The 22,542-nt window shown below is 40.2% G+C and overlaps 1 protein-coding gene across 3 annotated transcripts in view; it reads left to right on the plus strand.

Moving 5' to 3' along the window:
- The first annotated feature begins 1,095 nt into the window (after positions 1-1,095).
- Positions 1,096-22,542, plus strand: part of LOC138638573 (ephrin type-A receptor 3-like) — a 523,615-nt gene continuing 502,168 nt past the window's right edge. For 2 of the 3 annotated variants that reach the window (XM_069727971.1, XM_069727970.1), the window contains exon 1: positions 1,096-1,459. In XM_069727971.1, coding sequence (XP_069584072.1) covers positions 1,372-1,459 — 88 coding nt within the window. In that variant the 5' untranslated portion in view covers positions 1,096-1,371. The remainder of the gene's footprint in view (positions 1,460-22,542) is intronic. The other variant, XM_069727969.1, reaches the window with a different exon arrangement.

Here is a 22,542-nt window from a genome sequence, read left to right on the forward strand (position 1 = left end):
AATGGTTTTCTGAGCTTAAGAGAAATATCTGTGCTCACTATATGTGTCCGAATTGGGCCATTTTGCAATGTGCACACTGTCAGGATTCTCTGCTATTTACAGTAAAACTAGGTGATCAAGTGGTAACCAGATTCTTATTCAATGTTCTTTGAGATAAGGAGATGAGAATCCAACCCACATGTGACCAGAACTATGCAAATTGTATCCTTGCAGCGAAGAAAATAATTTAAGGCAATCAGTTCTGATGAAGGTCCAACATTAGAACCGAAACGTTAACTATTTAGATTGTCATTAAAATAATTTATTTTATTCACTGTAATTTGAGTGTAAAGTTCCTTACTTGGTAACGAGTTGGAACCCTACTTGAGCAGATTAACTCCTAACCAGGGAGTACCATTTATCTCTACAGTGAAAACAGAGGGGAATCTTGAAAGTATGAACATTGAACACCATTGTGAATTGGCAATATGTAGTCACATAAAAGTGCATGCAGAAATTTCACTTGAGCCCGGAAAATTCCTTTTAATATCTATTATGGTTTTCCAATTTACCAATTAAAAATGTTGGCATTTTGTGATTGTTTTTTCCCGCAACAAGCAACACTCAATTTGGGAGCCTTGTGGTACGTGCATCAGTCACACCACCCTGCGTTGCTGCCTTTTCGTTTATACATGCTCATTCTCATACTTATTAGTTCTCAAAAAGAAAATCTCAAAAGTATATCAGCAAATGTACATAAATCTGCTCTGTATTTTGACCCATTTTCATACTTTTTTATGGCCAAGATAGACTGCAAGTGCAAACATAGGGTTAAAGAGTACTGCTGTCTGCCTCTTGATAGTATCTGGCAGTCATGTGGTGCTGAGGAGCTGCGATTCTGCACACACCTATGTAATATCAGACATGATGATGATAGTATGCTGGAGCTGTAGACAGATACTGCACCCTACTCATGGTATATACAGTGTGTATCCCCAGCAGTGCGTTATATGCATACGGTCAGATGTCAGGGTCCACACATCCGTGCTGCATAATAGACATCCCAGAAGAACATGTGCTGATCTGAGGGATCTACATAAGGTCCACATGTTAGTCGTCAGAATTAGCAATATTGCTGTGTAATGGGCACAATATACCAGCTCCATTGAAGGATTCTTCACACTGACTCTCTGCTCAGCCATAAAATACAAGCAGCCTTAATACAATAGGAGGATAATACACAGGGAGGGGTTATGGGAACAGAATTCCCATCCAAGCTGTGCTTTGATGCCTGCCCTCCTTACTGCTCGGTATCTCAGCCCTCCTCCCTCTCTCTCTCTCTTGCTTCCTCTGTAGCTCTGTAACTTTGCTTGTTCTGCACATACCCTCGATATGTCTTTCTGGTGGATTTATCCTGTCTTGGTCACTCTTTGCACCCTATTCTATTCCCAGGCTTTGAGGACATACCCATCAAATGAAGGTAGGGGGCTGTCAAATATCTTTCTTGACTTTACTGGGTACCAACTTAACAGTGATGGATAGAATTCTACCTGGTACACCTCATCTGCTATCATCTATTATCTATCTATCTATCTATCTATCTATCTATCTATCTATCTATCTATCTATCTATCTATCTATCTATCTATCTATCTATCCATCACTGATAACTCTTAGTTACTTTAGAAGACATAGAGGAGTGTGGCTTAAGGGTCATCATCATGATCCTTGACCATGACCCATGTTAGCGCTTCACAACAATGACTGAGAGCTCCATGTGTAAACTCTTGTTAGCCATATGTACTCTGTTACTAGCCACATATATTTTTAGTGGCCATGTGTCCTCCCTTATTAGTTATACCTACTCTCTTAGTGGTCATGTGTAGTCAGTGACCATATGTAATTTCGTAGTGGTCATATGTACTTACCCTCTTATTATTTATATCTACTCTCTTAATGGCCATTTAATTTCTTAGTGGATATGTGTCTTCTCTTAGTGGCCATATGTACAGAAATATTGGCCATGTGTACCCTCTTATTAATTATTTCTACTCTCTTAGCGTTCATATGTACTCTCTTACTGGTCATATGTACTCTCTTAGTTGCCGTTTGTACTATCATACTGGTCTTATGCACTCTCTTACTGGTCATTTGTAATCACTTAGTGGCCATAAATACTCTCTTAGTTGTCATCTGTCCTATCTTAGTGGTCACTTGTACTTTCATACTGGTCATATGTACTTTCTTACTGGTCATATGTACTGTCCTAGTGGTCATATGTACTCTCATACTGGTCATATGTACTCTCTTACTGGTCATGTGTACTCTCTTACTGGTCATATGTATTATCTTACTGGTCATATGTACTCTCTTACTGGTCCTATGTACTCTCTTACTGGTCCTGTGTAATATCTTACTGGTCCTATGTACTGTCCTAGTGGTCATATGTACTCTCATACTGGTCATATGTACTCTCATACTGGTCATATGTACTCTCTTACTGGTCATATGTACTCTCTTACTGGTCATATGTACTCTCTCACTGGTCATGTGTAATATCTTACTGGTCCTATGTACTGTCCTAGTGGTCATATGTACTCTCATACTGGTCATATGTACTCTCTTACTGGTCATATGTACTCTCTTACTGGTCCTATGTACTCTCTCACTGGTCCTATGTACTCTCTTACTGGTCCTATGTACTCTCTCACTGGTCATATGTGCTCTCTTAGTGGCCATATCTACTCGCTAATTAATCATGTGTACCCTCTTATAAATTATATCTACTCTCTTAGTGGTCTTCTCTACCATTGTAGTGGCCACATGCAATCTCTTAGTGGTCACTATTACCCTACAATGATTTTTTTTTTAAATCATACTCCTCAGCATGAAATGGGAGACGTATTCTTGCTTTGTTTCTTTAAAAAGGGCTACAGTGATCCAGCCAGTGGTCCATGCATTTGAGAAACACCTGCTAATGAAAGAATTAGCAGGAATGGACCCTTTCTGCATAATGTTGGGCTTGTAGAGTGGTTCAGCCAGCCAGGCTCCATGGTTAGAGATGATAACCTACACTAACTGTTTGTAGGTGCAGACGAGTGTTCGGCGTGCTGGCATTACGGTCTTCCAGAAGCTCAGCGTTTCTCCAGCTGTTTGCTCCAGGCTGTCCATAGTCCATGTGGCTGTGAGATAAGAGTTGTGCCTACAGACCACTATAGTGTCATAATGAATAGTGGGGTCTATCGTGCAGACTTTGGGGAATATTTTATCCTTTTACCTAAATATTCTGACCGTGATTTACCACACATGGATATTATGTGCATACATTTACATATGCCCAGCTTGATAGGACGTGAAGCCGCCTTTCAATCCTTGTGGTGGACACTGGGTTGGCTTTGTATGATTTCATCTAGACGGGACAAAGAGGAAACTTTTATTGTCCCCCTGTGGTATGTATTATTAATAAGTCCGATGAATGTGACCGGCTAGAGACGGGTGGAAGAGACATATGACGGCGCTGCCAGTCCGGTGTGGGCTTTATCTGACCGTGCATTGAACTGTCTACCAGGAGCTCCGAGAAGAAGAGGACTGGGAGATTTATAGGGAGGGAAGGATGGAAATATCTGGATGTGTGGCATACAGACAATGATGGGGTATTGGGTCACACTAGTCAATTATATCCTTAGTGCGATACTTTACATTGCGGTATTTCTGTATTTTTACCTCACGCTGTCCTGCTCCACATCAACCAAGTGTCCCCTAGAAGAAAAGCTTTCCGATCTGTGCAATTCCATTTACTGATAGGGAATCTATAGGGAAGGGTTAAAGAATAGATCCATGAGCTAATCACAATTTCCACAAGTGCTGCTTTCTGTCTGCAGACGGTTCCTGTATATATCAATCTGATACTGTATGTTATTAAGGACCATGGAAAGGTTTGCATCACTCCTCCGTAAACGTGCTGGAGTGCCCGTGGGATTGCAGTGCACAGGTACAGACGGAGCAGGGCTGAAGTCGCCCGATGCAGTAGATTAGAGTTTGCAATGTGCTAGTTGTGGTTCGTCCACTACTACATGATCAGACCAAGGTTCTGGCCTCATAGAGCTCGGGAAGGAGGCCTGCAGGACGCGGATTTCATGGATGAATGGATGGATGCCTTTATCTTGGCAAGAGCCATTGAGGATGATTTATTAAGTAAAATGTGCCGGAATTTTATCTCATTTTGCACCAAAACTGTAATTAGTGGGAGGCTGCGGCTTAAAATCTGACAATGTTTGCCGAAATTTTGGAGCAAAATATTGGTGCAAAATAACCCAACCAATAAACGGCGTCAAAAAGAATAAAAGCATCTAAGGAGGCATATTTATCATCCGGCATGAGCCACTGGTGCATTTTCAGACCATTGATTCTAAGGGCAGGTGCAGATGACCATATTTTTAGTCTGAATGTAATCGCACAAAATATCGCACTCGGACCAATGTTACTCAGACCGATAGGAAATAGTTACAGTTTGATTCGATTATCGGATCGCTCTTGGCCATGAAAGTCAATGAATCCGTGGAAAACATCAGATTGCACTCTGCTGACATCTGAGCGCGGTTCTGTTTCCATGGAGTGACAGAATAGAGAAGATGGAGAGTTTTTTTTTCATCTTCTCTTCCGAGAAAATCGGATCACACTATGCTGACACTCTAATTAGAGTTTGATCAGAGTGTGATTTGCATAATCGCCACGATTCTCTTGGATGTGAAAAAATACGCTGGTGTGACTTTAGCCTAAGGCAGGAATTTATCAAGCGGGACTTTTGAAGGTCAGATTAGCATGTGGTTTTGTTTGCGTTTTTGCACCAAATTTATCCAGGTGCTGCATGATCTTTGATATATTTGGCACATTTTTAGATATAATATTTCTATGTAACCCTGTTATTCCAATTTTTATACCACTTCCCACCTGGGTGAGTTAGCTTTTTTTTTTTTTTACATTTTTTTAATAAGTCACAATCCATAAATCTGGCTTGCAACTCTCTTGCATATCTAACCTTTCCCACATTTAGGCCTCAATCAGACATCCATTTTTCACATACATGTTCTATCCTTGATATTCACTCATACAGGCAACACATACCCATTAAAGTCTATGGTTCTATTCAAATATCAGTGGGTTGTTTTTTTTTTTGCAAACCTCGTGTCCACAGAAAAATCACAGACACATGTCCTGTTTTTGCTCGGATCAAAATTACCAATACAAGTCTATGAGGCCGTAAAACTCCTGGCAGCGCACATTGTCATCAGTGTGTAGTCCATGTGCTGTCCGTGTGTTGTAATGGATAACAGAAGCTTTGTCATTCATTTATTCAGTTTTTTCATTTGTTAAAATCACTGATGGTAAAAACTGATACACGGATCAAACACTGATGAAACTCAGACCATTTTTTTGCACACATTAAAAATCACCAACACCTGAATGCGGCCTTACAAACACTTTCAAAAGTGGTAAAAACTACATAAAATATCAAAAAAGGACACATTTATTTTCACAAAAGCAGCATGTAAGAAAACCTTGCAACTTTTTGAATCCAGAAAATTGCCATGATAACTTGTTGCCTAGTTTAAAACTATCTGGATATTAGGCTGGATTAGTAAATCTGCATTCATATTTCCAAAAAATCAACGGAATATGTAAAAAATTGGAAAAATGCTTATACTCACCTTTGTGGTCAGCCCACTCTTCACTGCCACCTGTCTGGTCCTCATCTTCTGAGACCCGCCGCGCACGCTGACATCCCAGGGCCGCCTACACTGATCAGGGACCTTCAACTCTGATGAGGCCCAGGAAGATTCTGTGGAAGTGCACAGATAATCACAAAAGCATCACGGTACGACATGCGCCATAACCTTACGCGCGCATGTGCAGAACCATCTAGGGCTTCATCAGAGTTGGAAGTCTCAGTCAAGTGTTAGATGCCCTCAGATTCATGCACTCTTGGCGGGGTTCAAAATATGTGGCAAGGACCGGACGGGTGTCGGCGAGAGCTGAATGTTTGGAGAGGTGAGTTGTGTATACATTTTTTTACATTTTTTTAGCCTTTTAAAGGCTCTTTACGGTTTCAAAAAAATGGCAAAATGGCAGCCAGTGACTTATCATGGGTGTAATGTTAAGCCAATTTGCCAGCATATCTTAGGAAATGACAAAAGATTGAGACAATAAGTTTATTAATATCATGGGATAATAACTGAATAACATAATTTATCTAACTGCTGGATATGTACTTATTCCCCACTACGGTATCTGCTAAATCTGTGCCATACTGTATTTTTCCATTCCCAATTAGGGATTTACTTAATTCACTATGTTGGAAAATGAACCTCCTCAATACGGAGGAACCCACTAGTAAGTCAGCAATGGCTGTAGTAGGACAGGTACAGTCTCCTTGGTAAATATCAAGAGTTGGTAGTTGGTACCTACTCAGAGAAGATGAAGCAGGTAGCATTAATAGAATTGGAAGAACTTCCTACTGAAGAATTAAAACTAAGCTTTGCAGTGAAAGGGGATAAATATAAATACAATGTACAACAGAAAAAGGTCCAAAAATTCCACCCTCAAAAGATACAGGAAAGAAATATATCTTGGTACCGTGTTAGCCAGTGGATAGAAAAATATTTTTCTACCAGATACCAGAATGTACCGAATCTTTATGGAACCCTCAAAAGACACATTCATAATTGTAGTTGACCAGAAGACAGCTAATTTCTGGAAATAAACCATTTTGTAGGAACATAAATGCATATTATAGTACAAAAGAGGAATAGGTTAATGACATAGAACATATGAAGAGACATGGTGCAGAACGAATGTCCCTGCAGATGACTAATACTAGAACCCTTTACAATACCGTATGTTCTCCAGTAGGATCTTATCATCTAGCAACCTCTGATGGAGCAGATTCATGGCATGTGGTCCTCGAAGAAACTCATCTGGTTTCCATAGTAGATGCATTAATCAATAGACGACAATTGAAATTTCCTAGTGGAATTTGCATAACATGTGGGAACAACGCCTACGGGGGACCTGTAAAATTAGAGCCCACAACATGAGTGAGGGAAGTTAATGAGATCCCATATTAAAAGATGTCCAAACATGTGTTGGCTAGGCATAGTGCAAAGTGTACGAGAAAGAATAAAAAATAAACGTGCTTAGCCAAGACCTTCAATTGATAAAGTACATATGGCACTGCCCATAGTGGGTAATCCACCCATGTCAGTGGAACAATGAAAAATGCCAACATATATAGGCATTAGGTGACTTACTTGAAAATGTAATTGATTACGCTTTTGATGCTATATGTGATACACCAAGCAATTAATATTAGTTATAAAACCAACATGTGATAGTACTGGACCACCGCAGTGTAACACAGGGAGGGCTCTGCCAGATGGTGGCCCAGCTTGTGTCACTATATTGATTCATCAGGTTTCAGGCTCAGAATAAGGCTTGATGTAGAAAAGCAAACAAGTTCAAAGAACAGTTTTGTAAGGCAAGTTCTGAACTCGCAATAACTTGGCAAGAATTACTCTCATGGCTGAATCCCCTTAAGGAGTTAATCCAGGATTTTTTTATTTTATTTTTTTACTAAGGGCTTAAAAACTAACAGCCAGGTAGTTGCTGACCACCTGCCTGTTCCACTTTGCACTAGCACAGAGCAGTCACCGACCACTCCTGCCAGCAATTCAGCTGTTCTGTGTCACCAGAGCAGCTGCTTTTCTACCACACTGCTCTGTTGATGGCGTGTGATTGTCAGCATAATGCTCATTAACAGCAAGCTTCCTGCTGTTAGGCAATGGGGGCTGGCTGTCAATCAGCATGACGTCTGACGTGACACCCCATCAAAAGAGCAGAGGGAAGAGAAACGGCTACCCTGTCGACGTGATGTCATCAGAAGCAGGAGCGGTCTATGTCGGGTGGAGATTAGGTCCGTTGTGCATATACCTACCTGTTCATTTTGTCCAGGAATGTCCTGAATATACCCTTTAATTAGTGGGCAGAGTTAAAGAATATTTCATTTTTTTACAATTGATTTTCTTAATCTTGATTTTTCCGCAGTAATAGAAATTCAGCTGATGATCCTCATTAGAACTCTTAGGTCTGGCTGAAACATTCTGAAAGGAAAGAGTCGCCTTTCAGTCTCAGTCCGATAAAAGCTCTGAAACTTCAAGTGATGACACCTTCACTTCAGATAAGCGTGACTGTGCACTTTACAACAAAATAATCTCCAGCAAACATTAAGCTCTTCCTAAGCATTTAGGGTATGTGCACACGTCCTGATTTTTAGCGTTTTTTTTTTTGCGGAATTTCGCTATAAAAACGCTATAATTCCGCATCAAAAACGCTAAAAATATGCATCCTATCATTTAGAATGCATTCCGGATTTTTTGTTCAGATGGATGCGTTTTTTACCGCAAAAAATCAGCGCAAAAAACGCGCAAAAAACGCGAAAAATCCGCGCGGAAAAAAAAAGCGATTTTCTGCCAGAATTCTCCGGATTTGACGTGTGCACATACCCTTACTGTGGAAAGCCACCGAACTGACGGACTCTAACTTAAAGGGGTTATCGGGGACATTTTTTTCTACTGAGGCTAAGCACTTATCGCCAGTTAGTTGCCGACTACCTGTCTGTTTTTTCTTGCAGTTAGGCATTGTGTATCCAGCTTGTCAGTCACCAGGATAAGGATGTCAGCAGTGATGCTCCAGTGACAGAGCAGAGCAAAAGAGAAGGAACTGCTCTGCCGACGTGATGTCACAGGAAGCAGGAAAATCGTCAGTAGTAGCTGTCCGTGTGCAGCTGCCTGCCCATAGAGAAAAAAGTCCTGGATAACCCCAGTGGTCTGGTAATCACTGAATGGATGAGCAGCAGGTTAGGATCCCATCATTTATACAGGGCTAGCCTATAGTCTTAGAGAAAGCAGGCTGTAGAGAAAGCAGGTAAAGTGTTCAGGATAGACAGATCCTAAAAAGATGGGAGTTGTGAAAGAACTGGGCAAAAAAATTCTTTCTGCTACTTTGTGATATTCCGAGTCCATCATTTGTATCTAGGAGAAAGTCATCATCTGGTTTGGAGGCAGAAGACATTTATTTCCCCTAGAAGAAAAATACAGTATATCTCAAGGACAGATTACAATTTATTATTAGTAGGACCTCAGTTTGGTGGGAACACGAGATCTAGCCGGCATCAGCAGATCCTGGGGCGTTTACTCATCGATATGTTAGCATTGTTTTATGATTAATAACCTCATAACAGAGGGACATCGCACAGCATTAATGAGACTGTCATCAGACAACCGTGTGTGTGTCCCTGATTGTTCTCGCGATAATTTATAATCCTGATGACGATCTACCTGATAAATTAAGAGGCGCTGATAAATAAAATAAATAACTGGAACAAATAGATAATAAGATCCTTGAGACAACCCGTTGGGTGCGAAGAACACACTTTGGATAATACTGAACCCCACTGAAGTCCTTATAAATCCAGTGACCGTCGATAATGCCAATAATTCTTTCTGCCCCCCCTCCCGAGGATCTTGTCGGATATAAACAGCACATTGTCTCAAATTCAATTTTTTTTGAAGAATGGGAATGGCACAATGTATTCGAGACTCTATGTCCGTGTAGTTTGTATGTGAGGTTCTCATTATTAAAAAATCTGGACCCTTTTCAGTGTGATTTAAGGGGTTTATGCGAATATTAAAGCATAGCCCCTTTCTTGTAGAATCAGCGCCGCTCTTCATTTTAATTGGCTGATCTGCAATACCAGACACAGCCACTGGACCAGAGTGGCGCTTTTTCTGGAGCAAAGATGGCATGTTTTTTTTTTTTCATTTTTTGTACTCTCATTCAACTTCTTTAGCGTTATTTCGATTCAGTACTTATACAGTGAGGATGACATATTCTGTAACATGGTGAATGGATACAATTGTCCTTATGGAGGAATGTGACTTTTAATATTTGCTGTAAATGCAATCTATAGACGCGTTTTCCACATACCGCGCAATGACTTTGTCATTTTCAGAGTGTTCCCTGGAACATTCAGTCAAATAACTGCTTTCTCAGTATCATATTCATATTGCAGAAGACTGGCCAATTAACATTTACCTGCTCCAGCAACTGTCCGTAGATCTGCACATAATTCATGGAGTCCAGCCCATAATGAGGGGTCAGAGTAATAAGGTGGAGACAGAATAGATGTGCTTGGCGACTAACTCCAGCACCCGCCACCGTCTCTCAGTGCTTGAAGTTGTGAAATTAAGACATTTATAACTTTAAATCGGATGTCTGGGATTAGAGATGTCGCTCCGGACCATAACGGGCACTTTTTGAGGAAATAGGCAAATCCTTCCTATTTTCCCAGAAATATCCTACACAGAATGCTCGGCTTAATTAGACTTTCTTGTGCATAAGATTTTTTAAATGTGGGTTCTGGGATTAAAAAAATGGTCTGATTTTATCCCAGAAAGAGCCCATACACTACCTGTGCACTGGGGGTCTCTCCCATAGCTGTCCATGTCTAACCCCCAGACCACCCCTTGGAGTATGCTGGATACATTTCCCAGAAACTTTTAAATCTGGAAACATTCGATTTATTGCTATTGATATTAGTACGATTAGCGCTCATTATGGCTCCCACCCCACACGTGGTCTGCACACATGTCCGGCTCCAAAGACTGACAGCAAACAGGAGGAAAGAACCAGAGGCGCCATGATGATGATTACACAACTAGTGGGTATGCAATTATCATTCATTATTCTGTTTACTGGACGGGGAGATTGTTACTAATGAAAGTGTGAAACAATGGGAGAGTCTTTACTGCTTGGAAAAGACTATTTATCCTTGTGTTTATACTTCTGTCTCCCTAATGTTCCAGCATCACCAATAGGGAAACTCAGGGGTTAAAATAACTGCAGCAAGTGTACAAGACGTGAGCTTTTATATGGGAAAAGTGGTAATAAAAAGTCTACACTAGTTAATCTATCTAATTATCTATCTATCTAATTATCTATCTATCTATCTATTATCTATCTATCTATTATCTATCTAATCTATCTAATCTATTATCTATCTATCGATCTATCTATTATCTATCTATCTATTTATTATCTATCTATCTATCTATCTATCATCTATCTATCTATGGTATCTATCTATCTATCTAATTATCTATCTATCTAATTATCTATCTATCTATCTATCTATCTATCTATCTTTCTATCTATCTATTATCTATCTAATCTATCTAATCTATTATCTATCTATCGATCTATCTATTATCTATCTATCTATTTATTATCTATCTATCTATCTTCTATCTATCTATCTATCTATTATCTATCTATCTATTATCTATCTAATCTATCTAATCTATCTAATCTATTATCTATCTATCGATCTATCTATTATCTATCTATCTATTTATTATCTATCTATCTATCTATCTATCTATCTATCTATCTATCTATCTATCTATCTATCTATGGTATCTATCTATCTATCTATCTATCTATCTATCTATCTATCTATCTATCTATCTATTATCTATCTATCTATGGTATCTATCTATCTACCTATCTATCTATCTATCTATCTATCTATTATCTATCTATCTATCTATGGTATCTATCTATCTATCTATCTATCTATCTATCTATCTATTATCTATCTATCTATCTATCTATCTATCTATTATCTATCTATCTATGGTATCTATCTACCTATCTATCTATCTATCTATCTATCTATCTATCTATCTATCTATCTATCTATCTATTATCTATCTATATATCTATCTATGTATCTATCTATCATCTATTATCTATTTATCTATCATCTATTATCTATCTATCTATGGTATCTATCTATCTATCTATCTATCTATCTAAAATTCAAAAAAGCAGGCTTTTTTGAATTTTATATACTCTGCACAATCCATGGACAGGTTGCCTGGGGGCCTTGCACCCGAAGATAAGTAAAAGAACTGTGTGCTGTTCCTATTTTTATTAATATCTATCTATCTATCTATCTATCTATCTATCTATCTATCTATCTATCTATCTATCTATCTATCTATCTATCTATCTATCATCTATCTATCTTCTATCTATCTATCTATCTATCTATCTATTTCAATATTTATCTATGAATATGGAAGGTACATTTACATGCATTAAAATGAAAATAATCTCCACACTAAAAGCTCTGCAGACTGTGCGGCCATTGCTATAATACAATTCAATCTGGATAAAACTAGGGTACTGCCGTGTCGGAGAAGCCCTCGGTTTCTATGGTGTTGTACGAAGAAGTAGCCACTTTCCGGGATGATTGGCCACTGGAGACACTCTTCCATTACAGTCTATCAGACGGATAATCTAAGTTGCTGGAGACTTTATAGTTACTTCATGGCCGTCTGTTTCAGAACTGACAGTAAACCAAGGAAGATCCTGACTTTACATCCACTATTAATAGCAGTGAGTTATTGCTTGTTCATTCTTTGCTGCTTTTTTTGGGTTGCTATGCGATGTCTCTTTGACCAGAGGGAGAGCGTGGGATCTTATCTACCAGATACAGTTGTTATACGGCCTATATAACAGTTTTGTGGATCATTTAGTCTCCATTACTATGGCACACATTGCATGTACAATAAATGAGGATTTTCAGAAAAAAGCTTGTTGTAACCCATAGAATGGCTCAGATAGATGCGTGTCCTTTCTTACCCTTCATCTTGGCTCAACATATCCTGAGCAGAAATGAGCAAATTTGGCAAAATTTTAATTTGGCAGATTCGCTTGAGTTCGACTCTGAAATTCAGTTTGCACCAAATTTATTCTTTGCAAATAGAATAAGCTCTGATCTCCACAGACGTAAAGACATTCATTATGTTGTGGGATCTCTAAACCCACAGCATAAAAACAGATGACCTAGGAAGAGGTTAGGCTATGTTCACATTTGCGTTGTGCGGTGCTGCGTCAGCGACGCAACGCACAATGCAAACAAGAATGCATGCAAAACGCATCATTTTGTGACGCATGCGTCCTTTTTTGGCATGATTTTGGATGCAAAAAAAATGCAACTTGCTGCGTCCTGTGCGCCATGACGCTTGCGCCAAAAAAGACGCATGCGTCACAAAACGCACGACAACGCATGTCCATGCGCCCCCATGTTAAATATAGGGGCACATGACGCATGCGTCGCCGCGGCTGCGCCCGACGCAGCCCCGCAAAACGCTAATGTGAACGTAGCCTTAAATGCAATTTAATATTATGCACACTTCTCCCCTAACCTGCCATAGCATGCTAGTACACCTCCATAAGGCACTCGCTGCCGCTCTGGTCTCTTCTTCACTCTCCTTTGATGTACGTTAAGACTTTGATGAACTTTATGACCTCAAGTTGTACAACACCCCTTGTGGAGAGACACACATTATGACATCAGAACAGATATCTTATTTTTGAGACACCTTTCTTGCCAATTTGATTCCAACAAAATAGCTACCATTTTGCTGGATTTTCTTGAATCAAGCTCCCAAAAATTAGGGTTTACTATCATTCAAACATTTTTGAAAATTGTAAATGAACTTGAGTAGTTTAGACTCCATTAATTCCTTAATCCTGACATACTGTATATCAATTTCATGATATTCTCTTGGGAGATGGTTATACTATATGTGTGTGTAAATTGATAATTTTGTTTTCAAATCTGATCATCTTGAGGCCGACATCTTAAGATTTGTCATACCAGGAGGAAATGTGAAGAAGGACACATGTAGGAGGGTCCCAAGTCATGCTATGCCCTCCATGATGTTCATATAGATGAAGGATGTCCTGGTGGGCCATGAGTCTCTAATTTTTAGTTTGTTGGGTTGTCCCCTTCTCTCTGGCTTACGGCATCGATTTTGGAGTAGTATTTTTAAGGTATGAAAACCACATTGTAGAGGAGAAAGTAGACAATTGTTAGGCCAGGTTCATGAGTCCATGATATATTATCTGTGCTTGGATCATAATGCCTGGCTATATTGGCAATTCTCCTGACCTTGACTAACTGCGTTATAGGCATATGTGAGGTGGTAGGCTTAGGTTAGGAAGCCTGCCAGTCTCCGGGTGTTACACTTTGAGTCGGGACCTTATGTCATAAATATGTGAACCCACCTGGCCCAGTGGAGACAGAAGGACAGTTCCTAAAGTATAGATGCCGAACAAGTCATGAGTTGGCCCCTTACAAGTAGAACACTTGAAAAGAGTGGACTGTAAAATACTAAAGGAAAAAATAAATTAAAATGTAAAAATCCAGAAATAGAGCTGCTAAGAAAAGAGCAGAGTAATGGAAGATAATGGCCGTATCCATCCAGGTCATGTAGAGTTCATTGAACTGAAGGGCATTTACTTGTTGAAACTTCCCTTCTTCCCTCAGTTTGGGATGTTAATGCTTCAAGTGTTATTTAGTTTCACAGTATTGATCATCTGATGTGAAACACTGAAAGAGAGCGAGGAGGGACTAGTGGTAATAATGCATGGAAGGGGTGGCTGGAGATGGTGGCTCACAGTATTGACATGAATGGATGACCTCTGCTGCCTACGCTTTAGCAATGATCTGTAATTTAAGAAACTGAAATTAAATGTAGACACTGCTTTTCTTTTATTAAACTTTTCAACTGGAGATTTTTTTTTTATTATTATTTTTGCCTTACAGACATACAGTAATATTACATTTCAGAAAATACTGCAAAATTAATTTGAAGTGGAATACAAACTTTAGCGTGACCCTTCCTATTATATTTCCACTTACTTTTTCATACTGTTTTGGGAATCATTCTGACTTTGGATTTTCACAGAGGTGCTCTATCTGTGGTTGGAACGTGCACATTGTAGATTCAAACTGAAGATAGCAAAACCACGAAGGAACACATATGGAAACAAGGAGTAAAGAAGCACATGTGAAAAAAAAAACAGAATTTGTGTTAATGATTTCACAAAGTACACCCTTTTTACTGTAGTAACAGCTCTACACCCCTTTGGCATTCTCTCAAGCCATTTCATCAGGTCATCACCTGGAATGGCTTCCCAACAGTTTTGAAGGCATTCCCAGAGATGCTGTGCACTTATTGTCTGCTTTATTTTCACATTGCATCGAACGTTTACCAAAAGATATCAGTTCAGTTGAGGTCGGATGACTGTGGAGGGCAAGTCATATGACAAAGTCCGCCTTCCCTCTCCCTTTTGGTCCTGGAAACATGTTTTGGGGCATTCCCTGATACAATACAATTGATGGTCCCAGTGTGTTCAGAAAGGATGGCATGTCATTACAGAATGCTGTGGTAGCCATGCTGGGTAATTGTGCCTTCAATTTGGAATAAATTACCAACAGTGTCACCAGCAAAGCTCCCCTACACAACCACACACCCCCCTACATGTTTTCCGGTGGACACCACACATGAAAAAAGTAAAAACCATCTGCTCACCAATTCAGCGTGTCACAAAGGCATGGCAATTGGTACCAAAATGCTCACATTTTGACTCTTCAGACCACAGCATAGATTTCCACCAATTGAATGTATAGTCCTTGTGTTTCTTGACCCAAGAAAATATTTTCTTGTTTGTGGTCCTCGACTTAGCAGTGGCTTCTTTGCAGCATATGAACATGAAGACCTTGCAGTTTTCCCTGGACAGTTGATGTTGAGATGTTTTTGCTACTTGATGTCTGTTTTTCTTTTATGAGGGCTGTTATCTGAGGTGCAGTCATTTTGTGTTTTCTGAGGCTGATAAACTTACCCTCTGCAGCAGGGTAAATCTTGGTCTTCTTGAGAGATAATTTTTTCAAAGCAATTGATGGTTTTCCTGAATGCACTTGAGGAAACCTTGAAGGTTCTAGAAATGTCTAGAAATGTTCCTAATTGGCGGACCGTCATATCATAAAGTAAAGATGGACAGATTTTTCTCATTACTTAGTTGTGTTATTTTTGCCATATTCTGGCTTAGAAAAGTTGTAGAATATCGCTCAGTACTGTATGGAGCTGTGTAGAAAAATACTCTCTGTAAAACATACGTGATGGCCGGAAAGGCTTTCTGAAGGCCTGTGATGCCACAATAGAACTCTTGACGCGACATACCTGTAACCTGCTCATTGGAAGCAATTCCAGGTGACTAGATGAAGTGGCTGGAGAGAATGTCAAAGGGGTGTAAAGCTGGGTACTATGAGGAATCTAAGCTTGTTCACATATTCTGGCTTGTTTCATATGGGTTTCTTTCCTCCTTGTTTCCTTATGTGCTTATATACGTGAATCTACAATGTGCACATTCCCATAACATTAGTGAAAACCATTGCATTGTACCTGCTGGCAGCTCCAATGTTTCATGGAGGTCACTTTTCAATAGATCTCTATGAGAGCCTTGTGAATATGGTGGTTTGCGGAGTCTGTGTTGCCCAAAGTTCATAGATACGATCAAACACAAAGGTGAAGCATGAATGCTCCACAATCATGACTCCATATAATATATGAGTTTCACTTTTTGTATTGAAGAACTGCAATAAATTAACTTTTTGATGATATTCTAATTTTGTGAGAAGAACTTCTATCTATCTATCTATCTATCTATCTATCTATCTATCTATCTATCATCTATCTATCTATCTTTATCCTATTCACTATACAAAAAAGCAGATGCTAGAGAATATAAGTTCATTTCAATAATTCCCACAAATCCATTTACATCTCTTAGGGTAACGTCACACAGTGGCATTTTGATCGCTACGACGGCACGATCCGTGACGCTCCAGCATCGTAACAATATCGCTCCAGCGTCGTAGACTGCTGTCACACTTTGCAATGTACGACGCTGGAGCGATAATTTCATGACGTATGTGCGATGTAGAAGCCGTTGGTTACTATGCGCACATCGTATACAATATCGTGCACACCTTTGTTACACCATGCGATCATGCCGCCACAGCGGGACACTAGACGACGAAAGAAAGTTTCAGACGATCTGCTACGACATACGATTCTCAGCGGGGTCCCTGATCGCAGGAGCGTGTCAGACTCAGCGAGATCGCTGGAACGTCACGGATATATCGCTGGAACGTCACGAATCGTGCCGTCGTAGCGATCAAAATGCCACTGTGTGATGGTACCCTTAAGCTTTAGGGCAGGACAGGTGCAGACAACCATATTTTTGGTCAGAGTGCGATATGACAAAACATCAGTTCACAATTGAACCAATGTTATTCTATGGGGCAGTGCACATATCTGATTTTTTTCTAGAATCAATTATGTCCGGGGAAAAAAATCGCAGTATGCACAATTTGTAAGTCAGATCGCATTCAGCCATGCAAGTCTGTGGATCGATTGAAAAAATCGTATGACACCTGAGTGCAGTCCTATTTTTATGGACTGAAAGAATGGAGAAGATGGAGAATTTTTTTTCCCCATCTTCTCTTCATCTGAAAAAATCAGATCACCCTCTAATCACAGTCTGGCCAGAATATGATCATAGTGTGATTAGCATAATTTTATTATTATTATTTATTATTATAGCGCCATTTATTCCATGGCGCTTTACATGTGAGGAGGCGTATACATAATAAAAACAGGTACAATAATCTTGAACAATACAAGTCACAACTGGCACAGGAGGAGAGAGGACCCTGCCCGCGAGGGCTCACAATCTACAAGTTTGCCCGATTCTTTTTGATGGTAGAAAATAGGCTTGTCTGACCATAGCCTTAATGTGTTTATCTTCATGTTCTGTCCATCCAAACATTTCAATGTAAAAAAAACTCATGATAAAATTATTTTCCCTTCACTTTTCACTGAGTGCAGGGTTCAAGCCTTCGTTTTCTTTAAGTTTGAGTCTTATATGAGAAGGGACTATTAGTGGCAATGTTGGAGCTGAGACTGCCATGAGTATCCGGTAAATGTCCGGTGGTCGTACATCACGATATATGATGATTGCAGCTTGACTGTAATTAATAATGCAGATTGTTTCTCAAGTTCCAGGACCCATCTATAATTTGTCTAAGTGACGCCATGATATTCTGTTCGCGTTAGTTTCGGTCCGTCACATTAATATGCATGGACCGTATTAGGATTTAGAGCGGTTGTAAAGCGCTTTCTCCAATGCGGTTGCTTTTTTATATCGACTGACATTTATAAATGTGATACGATTTCAGGCCCAAGTCAATTTCTCATTAATATGCCTGAGGAGTCCAACCCCAAACTTATGCATGGATAACATTGAAATGCAGATTGGTCCTGCCCGGATTGCCATATGTCTTGTCATCCTAAACAGCAGCTAACACCTGAGAGATGAACTTGTTTTATGGGCAGCATTATACCCTCCGGGAAATATATTTCTCATATCTTGTCCTCTGTAGAAACACGGGTAGCAGCTGCTTCTAAGAAACATGTCCTTAGTGTGTGAGCAGGAGGGGGAATACGAGGGGGAAGCAGATGCATTGTGGCTTCCCAAAGGGTTACTCATACCGCTGGTGGTCTACATTTTATCTCTCCCGGTTACAAGCTGCACAATAATGTAGAATGAAAGACCTCACTGGGAGAGCGGGGTAACGGCTTAAATAATGCCAATCTTGTGACAACGTGAATGGAAGATACAAATGGCATTTTACGCCAGGTTTTCCGTATCAGACCGAATCTAATGACCACGGCTCTACTAAATCTGTCACAATTGACAATTCATGGGTGGCTTAATCTCATGTCCGGATGCAGCGGTGCAGAAAAAGTATATACATATATATAGCTTATATGGTTTTAAAAGAGCAAACTTCGGCTTATAATGAGTACCGATCAATAATATCACCAGTAAAGGAATAAAAACAAAAACACTTAAATTAGACGATGACTTGATGCAAGAGGATATGAAGAAGGTTCTTCTATTAATATAATGCATTTTGAGCATCAAAATGCATTGTTCTTTTTATTCCTTTATTGGACATTTTACCTGGTGACTCTCCCTATCCACAATGCAGCAGCAGGTGGTTCGTTAAAAAGGGGCACCCACCATCCCCTAGGTGAGCAATACCTTTTTTACCATTTTTCCTCTCTCCTCACATAGGGTTGCCCTATTGTGTGCACTTTCGCCACAGCTCATTCTGCCAGATCAATAGTATAACAAATAGGTGGTCTTTTAAAAGGGTTGTGTGATCTGATCTTGAATCTTCAGGAGCACACTGCTCCTCTTCCTCCCAGTTTCCTGCTTGTCATGGGACGGTGGTGCTCCTGATAGTTGACAGTTCAATCCAGCAGCAAAGGTGCACCACTAGCGCAAACTGTGAGCTTTCCGATGCTGCAAGCAAAGACAATGTTACCTCTGCAGCATTGGCAATGAAGCTGGCTACATCCTGCAATCTGGCCAGCTTCTGTTCAGCAGTTAAAGGTTCTATACCAGAATACTTATCAGTGCTGCGTTCCTTTCCTAGCAGGCTAGTTACTGCTGATAGACTGCAGAGGTGATCTATAGACTTGGCAATAAACTACTAACTTAAAGATCTCTGTTTTTTTTGCAAGGAATTTGCAATTTTACTAATTTATGAAGTGGAGAAAACTACCTTTAAGGCCCTTTTCCAAGGTACAATGCAAACTATATATGGACCAGCAATTGTTAGTTTTAGCTGGTGGGATGAGCTTCGGATAATGAAGGTCTCTAGACCTTTTTTGTTAAAAATAAAGTTTGCTGGTGAGCTCCCGCCTCCCATCCCCTGTGCGCCGCCCGGCCCCTTGCATACAAATACTCACCTAGCTCCCGCAATGTCTCCTCTCTCCTCTCAGCGCTGGCAGCTTCTCCTGTATGAGCGGTCATGTGGTGCTGCTTATTACAGTGATGAATATGCGGCTCCACCCCTATGGGAGGTGGAGCCGCATATTCATCACTGTAATGTGCGGCACCATGTGACCGCTCATACAGGAAGAGCTGCGACGCTGAGAGGATGGAAGTGCCGAGGGAGCTGGGTAAGTATTTTAATGCCAGTGGGTGGGCGCACAGGAGGTGGGAGGGGGTTTGATTGCCGGGAACTTTATTTTAAAAACAAAAAATTTTTTAAAAAAATTATTTTTCATTCCTTCTCTTCAGTGAACGCTGCTGGAGAGAAGAAATGATTGGGGTTTCAGCACCACAAGCTGGGGGGACAGCGCTTACAGTAGCGCTGTCTCCTGTACGGCACACAGACTGCACACGGACAGCATCCGTGTGCGGTACGTGTTTTACACGGACGCATTGACTTTAATGGGTCCGTGTGATCCGTGCGTTCCCACAAGCACTGACATGTCTCTGTGTTTTCCAAACGGACACGCGGTCCATGAAAACACGCTGACATGTGCAGAGACACATTGATTTTAATGTGTCTACGTGAGTCAGTGTCTCCGGTACGTGAGGAAAACTGTCACCTCACGTGCCGGAGCCACTGACGTGTGAAACCGGCCTTAGGGAGAGTAGGATCAGTTAATTTATGGAAATTATAATGAATTATTTGAAAGGGCTTGTGTAGACGACCGTAATAATCGAACCAGTGACATCTGAGTGCAGTCCGATTTCCATGAATTGACACAATGGAGAAGATGGAGAATTTTTTTCTTCTCCATCTTCTCATCAGAGAGAATCTGATCACACCATGATCACTCTCTGGTCAGAGTGTGACTTGACTTGATTGTCCTGGATGAAAAAATTTACGCCCGTGTAACCTTAGCCTAAGTGACAAACCTAGCTCTGCTACATCTGGCTATATCTGACAAATTGTGTATTTATTAAGCTGAAAACAAAGCAAAAATGTTTCCTTATAATTATAGTTGTCACAAAAGTTATATGAACAGGTGCAACTTTATTATAATTAATACTAAGTAGAAATAATTAGTCTCTGATAGAAATGGAAAAAAGTTTCTCTAGTGAAATTAGCAGTTTCCATGATACAAGATTATTATAGGTTTCTGCGTCACCATACTTTATGCCTGTGTGACCTTCTAAAATCAGAATGGCACTGTGTGTCACAAGTACCAGCAAGGAGACGTGGCTTCCCTATTAGTCAACAAGCAACTCTTTAATGAGCAATCAAGACTCTTTAACCCCTTAAACCCCAAGGGTGGATTGCACGTTAATGACCGGGCCAATTTTTATAATTCTGACCACTGTCCCTTTATGAGGTTATAACTCTGGAACGCTTCAACAGATCTTGATGATTCTTACACTGTTTTCTTGTGACATATTGTACTTCATGATAGTGGTAAAATTTATTTGCTATTTCCTGTGTTTATTTGTGAAAAAAATGGAAATTTGTCGAAAACTTAGAAAATTTCGCAATTTTCCATCTTTGAATTTTTATGCCCTGAAATCACAGAGATACAGTACAGACCAAAAGTTTGGACACACCTTCTCATTTAAAGATTTTTCTGTATTTTCATGACTATGAAAATTGTACATTCACACTGAAGGCATCAAAACTATGAACTAACACATTTGGAATTATATACTTAACAAAAAAGTGTGAAACAACTGAAATTATGTCTTATATTCTAGGTTCTTCAAAGTAGCCACCTTTTGCTTTGATGACTGCTTTGCACACTCTTGGCATTCTCTTGATGAGCTTCAAGAGGTAGTCACTGGAAATGGTCTTCCAACAATCTTGAAGGAGTTCCCAGAGATGCTTAGCACTTGTTGGCCCTTTTGCCTTCACTCTGCGGTCCAGCTCACCCCAAACTATCTCGATTGGGTTCAGGTCTGGTGACTGTGGAGGCCAGGTCATTTAGCGTAGCACCCCATCACTCTCCTTCTAGGTGAAATAGCCCTTACACAGCAAGGAGGTGTGTTTGGGGTCATTGTCCTGTTGAAAAATAAATGATGGTCCAACTAAACGCAAACCGGATGGAATAGCATTCCACTGCAAGATGCTGTGGTAGCCATGCTGGTTCAGTATGCTTTCAATTTTGAATAAATTAAATCACCAACAGTGTCACCAGCAAAGCACCAACACACCATCACACCTCCTGCTCCATGCTTCACGGTGGGAACCAGGCATGTAGAGTCCATCCGTTCACCGTTTCTGCATCACACAAAGACACGGTGTTTGGAACCAAAGATCTCAAATTTGGACTCATCAGACCAAAGCACAGATTTCCACTGGTCTAATGTCCATTCCTTGTGTTCTTTAGCCCAAACAAGTCTCTTCTGATTGTTGCCTGTCCTTAGCAGTGGTTTCTTAGCAGCTATTTTACCATGAAGGCCTGCTGCACAAAGTCTCCTCTTAACAGTTGTTGTAGAGATGTGTCTGCTGCTTGAACTCTGTGTGTCATTGACCTGTTCCCTAATCTGAGCTGCTGTTAACCTGCGATTTCTGAGGCTGGTGACTCAGATAAACTTATCCTCAGAAGCAAAGGTGACTCTTGGTCATCCTTTCCTGGGGCAGTCCTCATGTGAGCCAGTTTCTTTGTAGCACTTAATGGTTTTTGCCACTGCACTTGGGGACACTTTCAAAGTTTTCCCAATTTTTCAGACTGACTGACCTTCATTTTTCTTTAC

The sequence above is a fragment of the Ranitomeya imitator genome, chromosome 5 (assembly GCF_032444005.1).
Source record: "Ranitomeya imitator isolate aRanImi1 chromosome 5, aRanImi1.pri, whole genome shotgun sequence".
In the NCBI taxonomy this organism is placed as follows: domain Eukaryota; kingdom Metazoa; phylum Chordata; class Amphibia; order Anura; family Dendrobatidae; genus Ranitomeya; species Ranitomeya imitator.